Raw genomic sequence first — 7,582 nt, 5'->3', positions numbered from 1 at the left:
AAAACATTGTTCTAAAAGCCACTGAATTGTACATTGCAGAATAATTGAAGTGATAGATTTCAGATTATGTGAGTTTTACCTTAGTTTCTTTTTCAATAAACAATCTAGGAAGGTTTCCAGGCTGGTTGAATAGACAATGATTTAAGAACTTTGAGTTGATCTCTCTTACTGATAGGGTTGGGTTTGATTCCAACATTTTGTTAGTGGTTTTCTGTTACACCTGTTTCTTATTCCCTTCTTGGTTTCTTTTTGCATGAGTCAAGTTTTATTCTAATTTCTCTTCCATCCATTAGCTTTTTAGTATATGTTGTGCTTTTTTTTAACTGACTATCCTAAGAAATTTCAGTATGCATCTCTGATCTATTGCAGTTAATCTTTGGTTAAGACTTTAGTACTCCTCAAGTGGGCAAGAACTATACAAATGTTTAATTAACTTCATCTCCTCCATTTAGTGTCTCCTTCCTTTTGTACTGTTACTTCATATGTTTTTATTAAGTTTAAATGGACTAAACATTCAACTAAAAGACAAAGGTTATTAAACTTGATTTTAAAATTACAGGCAGTGGCACTTTTCCCTTTACAGTTTGAATAAACCAACTTCCAAGGGTAGGAACTGCTTAGATTCACTTATGAAAATGTGAGCAGGGACATAAACAAACCCCGAATATTATAAGAGCATGGTGTTCTAAGAACTGGGGCACAGAATCCTGAGTCACTCTCTCAGCTTCTCCATGAGCTCAGGTATGTGTGCTGGCTGAATGCACTTGGGAAGATAGGTGTGACAGTCAGGGGGTTACTGTTGACACTGCCAGGAAAGTAACTGTCAGTGCCACCACTTGGAGGCCTAGGGGGTTGAGGTGGGGCTTAGAGGAAGGAAGTTAGGTCACTGCAGACATGCCCTTGAAGGAGATTTTGGGTCCCCAGCCCCTTCTTCCTTTTCTTTCTCTCTCACTCCTTTTGCTTTCTAACTGCCACAAAATGGACAGTTTCCTTTGTCACATGCTTGAGCCATTATGATTGCCTCACCACAGTATTAAAAGCAACAATGCCAACCAACTATGGACTGGAGCCTCTAAAACTGTGAGCCAAAAAAGAAACATTTCATCTTTTTTCTTTTTCTTTTTTGTTTCTTTTTTTGGTGGTTCTGGGGCTTAAACGCAGGGCCACATGCTTGCTAGGCAGTGCTCTACCACTTGAGCCACTCTACCAGCACCTTTCATCTTTTAAGTTGATTATCTTAGGTATTTTGTTACAGAAATGGAAAGGTGACTAACACAAACACCATCTCGAATTGTGCCATTAGCCTTGCAGGGTGTATTCTTTGTAATTGAAGTCATGTTGTCAAACTGGAAAATGAAATATTAAAATAATCTGAAATCTGAAATCAATCTTTTGTATGCTATGCAGTGGAATCCACAGAATATTTTACCTAACTGTGATTTTTAAATCTTGTGCATACTGTGTACCCTCATGGTAGTATAAAACTCTCTGTGTGTGAATTTAAAAAGGCCTCAGCTAAATTATGCTTACAAAAGAGAGCATAATTTCAATACAGGAAAATAGAGTGGAGAATTTAGCTCAGTGGTAAAGGACTTGTCTAGCATGTATGGGGCCCTAGGTTCAAAGCCAGCACCCAAATCAAAACATTAAATTGTGAATCTAATAGTAGAAACTTAAAACTTCTTATTTACTCCAACAAGAATAAGTAAATAAATAAATAGGAAAATAGTCTTATTTGAAATAAACAATAGGCACACCCTGGCACTTACCTAGCCACCCTCCTTGTCCTTTGAGGAGTGCTACTTGTGTTTAGGAGGTTGGTTCTCACTCCACTGCCCACCTCATGGCTTGAGGTATATTTATGCTTTCTAAAACAAATCACTCATTACTATGTCCAAAAAAACAAATAAAGTAGTCAACACACTTACCAGGAAAAAGTCAATGTGTCTATGCTGAGCACAGTAGATTTTAAGGCAAGAATTACTGGAGAAGCCAGGTGCCGGTGGCTCACACCTGTAATCCTTACTACTCAGGAGGCAGAGATTAGGCAGACTGTGGTTCGAAGCCAGCCCAGGCAAATATTTTGTGAGACCCTATCTCGAAAAACCCTTTACAAAAAAATAGGTCTGATGGAGTGGCTCAAGGTGAAGGCCCTGAGTTCAAACCCCAGTCCCCCCAAAAAAAGAATTACTGGACAAAGATATTTCAGGACTGGGTGTGGAGTTTAAGTGGTAGAAAACTGGCCTAGCAAGTGGGAGGCCGTAAGTTCAAACCCTACTACCACACAAAAAGTGATATTTCATAATGATAAAAGAACAAATTTGATAAAAAGGCAAACAATCCTAAACTTACAAGCATCTAATTAGTATATAACATAGCTTTAAGATATACAGTAAATATATAGTAGATATATATTCTATATAGTTTCTATATATATATATTCTATATATATATAGTAGATATATATTCTCTGAGTTCAGGAGAGGGCCCCCCTAAATATTTCAAAAATTTAAATTGATTTCTAAATAAATCTTGACTCAAAAAAGAGAACACAATAGAAAATTTAAACTGAAAATCTATTGAATTGAGATGTGTAAGAGGGAATTTTGTCGCTATAAGTAGATTTTTCTGAACAAAGGTTGACAATCAATAACTGAGATTCCACTTCAAGAAGCTAGTAGAAATCAGAAAATTAAGGCCAAAGAAAGAAGGTAAAAGCAGAAATCAGTAAGAAGACAAAAGCAGGAAATCAACAAGGCCAAAAGCTGTTTCTCCTAAAAGATTGTAAAACTGATAAGCCCTTAAGACTGACCAGAGAGAGACAGACAGACAGACAGACACACACACACACACACACACATTGAGAGAGAGAGAAAGAGAGATGATCAATATCAGACTGGGAAGACATTACTCAGGTCCTTAGATATTACAATGACTACTACATGATAAGCTGAACAACTTCACTCAATGTGAACTAATATGTTTGTCAACTTAAACAAAATGGGAAAGTTCCTTAAAGATCACAGCTTTTCAAAACTGAGACAAGCAAAAGCAGATCTGAAGAGTCTCTGAGGAAGAAACTCAGTGCATAGTTTGAAATCTTTCTGCAGAGAAACCCCAGACGGTTTCTTTAATGAATTCCACCAAACATTCAAAGAGGAAGTAAATGCCAAGTTTTTTTTACACAAATGGTTTCATTGTTTAGATTTTAAAGGAGCAGGGGGAGTATATCCCAATAGATTTTAGGAGGGCCAACCTGACCAAGTCGATATAAGTAGCAACATTAAAGAAGAAGATTTCTCATGAACACTGGTACAAAAATCCCATAACCAGGCTGGCAGAATGGCTCGTATGCTTGAGTGCCTACCTACCAATCATGAGGCCCTGAGTTCACTTCCCAGTCTGGCAAACATACACACACAAACGAGCAGAACACTGCCCCCAAATGAGTCAAAAGATCATTTTTCTAGGAAAAATATAGGTTAATTTAAGATAAGGAAGTCTATGTGGCTCATCAAATTAACAGAATAATAGAGGGAGACCCTATGATCACCTCAATAAGAAAAAAGTCCATTTGATTAAGTTTATATGTGGTAAATACACAGAAAGCTAGAAAAGTAACTTCTTTAATCTGTTGATCATACTTTTAAAAACACCATACTGTTACCATTATACTGTTACCATTATACAGAATATTCCCAGAAAATAGTAAAAACATTATTGAAAGTTGAGGTTAACTTGTAATAATAGGAATTCATTAAATATTATAAGATATATTTTATGTCTATAAACAAACTTCTAAGAGTTTCCTTTCATGTAGCCTCAGTGTCCAAGAGAGTGGTGCCAGGCGTGGTGGTGCACCCCTGTAATCCAGCATCCAGAAGGCAGGAGGATCAAGAGTTTGAGGACAGCCTGGATAATATAGGAAGACACTGTCTCAAAAAACAAAAACAACAAAAAATAAGAAGAGTGGTGATGCCGGCAGAGGCCAGTGTGGACACCCTCCTCATAAGACGTAGTCCATGCTGGAGGAGTGGGAGGAGCGCTGATGGGAAGACAGCGACCTTTCCCAAACATTCTGGGGCATTTGTCTTCCTATGCAGAGGAAGACATGGCTACAACTTTTCTGAAAGATACCTGCCAGGTGTTTCTTGAACTTCTCACCCATGAAAGCATAGATAACGGGGTTCACACAGCAGTGAGTGAAGGAAATGGTTTCAGTGATGTGAGTAGCATAGATCAGCCGCTGGTTCATGGTGCAGCCATCTAAGACATGCATGTCATGCAGGGACGTGAGGAAGAGCACCACGTTGAATGGGACCCAGAAGAGTAAAGACGCACTGACCACAATGAGCACCAACTTGATGGCCTTGGTTTTGTGGTTTTGGCAGCTCCTCAGCTGGAGCAGGATGCTAACGTAGCAGAAAAGAAGGATGGAGAATGGGATCAACAGGCCTAAGATATTCATCTCAAAGTGGGTGAAGATCTTCCACTTCAGAGTCTGTAGACTGTAAAATGAATAGCACTGGAGAACCCCATCTTCAGAGGCCACTTGGTAAAATACCACCAGTGGGCTGGTGGCCAGGATACTGATCAGCCACGCCATCAGGCTCAGAGCTGTGCCCATTTTGACTGTCCTCACTCTGATGGCATACACAGGATGGACGACAGCCAGGTACCTGTCCATGCTCATGAGAGTGATGAAGAACATGCTGCTGAAGAAGCCAATGTAGTAAAGACCAGAGACCACCTTGCACATGCCAGACCCGAACACCCACTGGTCCAGCTGATAGTGGGTCTGAAAGGGGAAGGAAAAGACAAAGAGCAGGTCAGACAAGGCCAGGTTCAAGAGGTATATGTCTGTGATGCTCCTCAGCTTCTTGTAGGCCACAAGGACCAGGATGACCAGGCTGTTTCCCAGAAGTCCAAGTACAAACAGAAGACAGTAGAGTACGGCCAGCAGCAGCTTGCTGTCTCTCTGGATAAGTTCCCCATCGCAGGGGCTTGGGAAGGCACTGAGATAGTTGTAGTCAGTCACTGTCACATTGGGCTCAAGGGTATAATCCATCAGGCAGGGACCTGGTCAAAGAGGCATAGAAGAAAAAGTCCTTTAGAATATTTTCACTTAAAAATTTAGGAAATATTGAAAAGTCCGTAGATATATACAGTGTACTTTGAACAAGTTTACTCCATTGGATATATTCCCTTAGCCCTCCTTCCACCCTCTTTTTTTCAAACAGTGTTTGGTGGATTCATTATGCTATCTTTGTGTGTGCACGTATGTGTGCGCATGCAAATGTGTGTGTGTATGCTTCGATCCTCTTCACCCCAGTACCTTCTCCTCCCCTCTCCCTACTGATTCCTCCCCGTGACAGTCCTCCTTTTACACTCACGTCCCATTGTTACTGTTATTATTATCATTTTAGACACATTGGGCTCAAGGGTATAATCCATCAAGGTAGAGGCACCTGGTTAATGAGGTATATAAAAGAAGTTATAGACCGAATTGTGTTACCTCACAAATTCATGTGTTGAAGCCTTTAAAAATCAGAACTTTCTTTCTCTGTCTCTCACATGCACACATGCTCTCTCTCTCTCTCTCTCTCTCTCTCTCTCACACACACACACACACACACACACACACATATACACACACACCCAGAGCCAACTACTAAGTTGGTAGATATCATCCCAAAATTTCCCTCTGTCCACTTGTAAGCTTGTATGTATCCATAAATAATATCTAATACTTTTGTGTTCACTTTTAACTCCATAAATGATACAATGTTTCTCATTTTGTCTTTTGCTTGTTGTTTAAAAGATACATCTGCATGATATTTGAGCTTAGTACATTCTTATAATTGCTTTCCTAAGCACCAGAAATAACTAATTTAAAATGCAACAGAAAAAGTTCCCAATTATACTAAAAATGAAAAACCTACTAAAATCTACAACTCAGTTATGTAAAAAAAATTATAGGGTCTGGGAATGTAGCTTGGGTGCAATACATGCGTGGCATATCCAAGGCCCTGGGTCAGATCCTCAACACCAAAAAAATATAAAACTCATTAGAAGGCATAAAAGAAGACTTGATTAAAAAAAAAATACAGTCTGTATATGAAGATGGATCCCCAGGGTACTTAATGATCTGCCCTCACATCTTTCCTGTCCAGTTTTTCACTCTAGGAAGAGCTTTGACTCCCTCCTGCAGAGACAACAGCATGGTGCAAGCCATGACAGGGCCAGAGACTGCCTAAAACACATGCATGTGTGTTTTACATGGGCTCTGGGTCATGTAAAAAAAATTTCTAATCTATGAAATACTGGCTTTCACTTTACCTCTTTCTAGGGAAATAAGGGGGTCCTACCCACTTTCCCTTCCTTGTGCCCTCTTCCCCAAGGATGCCTGTCAGCACATACCTTAGTAGAGCCCTTGTGCTGGAGATGTCAGAGTTGCTGATTCCTTCTCATCCTTCCTGTGTCTTTATAGTTTGCCCTCTGACACTCTGGGCTTAGCCATGTGACTTGCTTTAGCCAGTCTGAAGGATGGAACACTTAACAGAAGTAGCTCTGTCTCTGCTCTGTTTCTCTCTCTCTCTCTCTCTCTCTCTCTCTCTCTCTCACACACACACACACACACACACACACACACAGCTTGGGGTTGAGGCAAGCACCCTGATCACTGAGTTGCACTCCCAGCCCTTGTTTTTTTGAGACTGGCTCTCTTACTAGGCCGGCCTCAAACTCTAGATCCTCCTGCCTCTGCCTTTGGAATGCTGGGACTAAAACACCCAGCTGACAGTAGCTCTTTCATTGTCATTCTTGCATTGACTCCACCTATCTCTTCACCCCTTATCTGGAACAGAGGCAAACAGGGGTCATCACCATTCCTTAGGACACAGAGATTTGGAAGAAAATTTGACCAAAAAGAATGTGGTAGTCATAGAACACGATAAACACAGGGTAACAGGAAAGCCCACCAAGACAACCAGGAAGGTCTTGGCCACCTCCACTCTGAAGCACAGCATATGTGCGAAGAAACACAGGGGTTCAGCTAAAGGTAAAATTTGGGAGTTTGAGAAGAATGTGGAAAGTGATCCAGGGGACCATGTGGCCAAGTTTTGGAAATCTAACCTAAGAAAATAATCCAAAGTTCAGTAAGGAAAGAAAGATTATCAATAAAACTACAGTAAAATGTCATTTATAATGGAAACAATTCGGAAAGCACTTACAAAATTTTTAAAAAGATTGAACCACTTTTTTTTTTTTAACATGGGGACTTGCTGTGCTGCCCAGTCAGGGCTCAAACCTGTGATCCTCCAGCCTCAGTCTTCCAAGTAGCTGGGATTACAAGTGTGTACCACCATGCCCAGTTTAGGCTGTTACCTGCACCATCATTGGAAGTATACAAAGTTAGATGAAAAAATAAAACAAGATGAAAAAAATCAATGATTTGGCTAAAATTGTTCCTCACCTAACTTAATTTTTTGTGGTCTCTCCCAAACAGCCATGGGCTTTTTGGGGACAGAATTTGAACTAATGACCCATGATTTATTTCTCCTGCTTGGGGTTAGACAAATGG

The 7,582-nt window shown here is 40.2% G+C and overlaps 1 protein-coding gene across 1 annotated transcript; it reads right to left on the bottom strand.

Moving 5' to 3' along the window:
• Positions 1–3,610: 3,610 nt before the first annotated feature.
• On the bottom strand, positions 3,611–6,633 carry Ccr8 (C-C motif chemokine receptor 8). The gene is made up of 2 exons (XM_020178469.2): positions 6,421–6,633; positions 3,611–5,079 (listed from the first exon to the last, which is right to left on the bottom strand). Exon 2 carries the CDS (start codon positions 5,066–5,068, stop codon positions 4,007–4,009), a length of 1,062 nt encoding a protein of 353 aa, XP_020034058.1. The 5' UTR covers positions 5,069–5,079; positions 6,421–6,633; the 3' UTR covers positions 3,611–4,006.
• Positions 6,634–7,582: the final 949 nt, after the last annotated feature.

The sequence above is a fragment of the Castor canadensis genome, chromosome 17, assembly GCF_047511655.1.
Source record: "Castor canadensis chromosome 17, mCasCan1.hap1v2, whole genome shotgun sequence".
NCBI classification, from domain to species: Eukaryota; Metazoa; Chordata; class Mammalia; order Rodentia; family Castoridae; genus Castor; species Castor canadensis.
Note: the sequence above shows the minus strand (reverse complement) of the source record. Positions and strands in the feature narration are given on the sequence as shown.

Bases quoted from the DNA above. Each gene is read 5' to 3' on its own strand.
- Ccr8 (XM_020178469.2), bottom strand. From the start codon at position 5,068: ATGGATTATACCCTTGAGCCCAATGTGACAGTGACTGACTACAACTAT.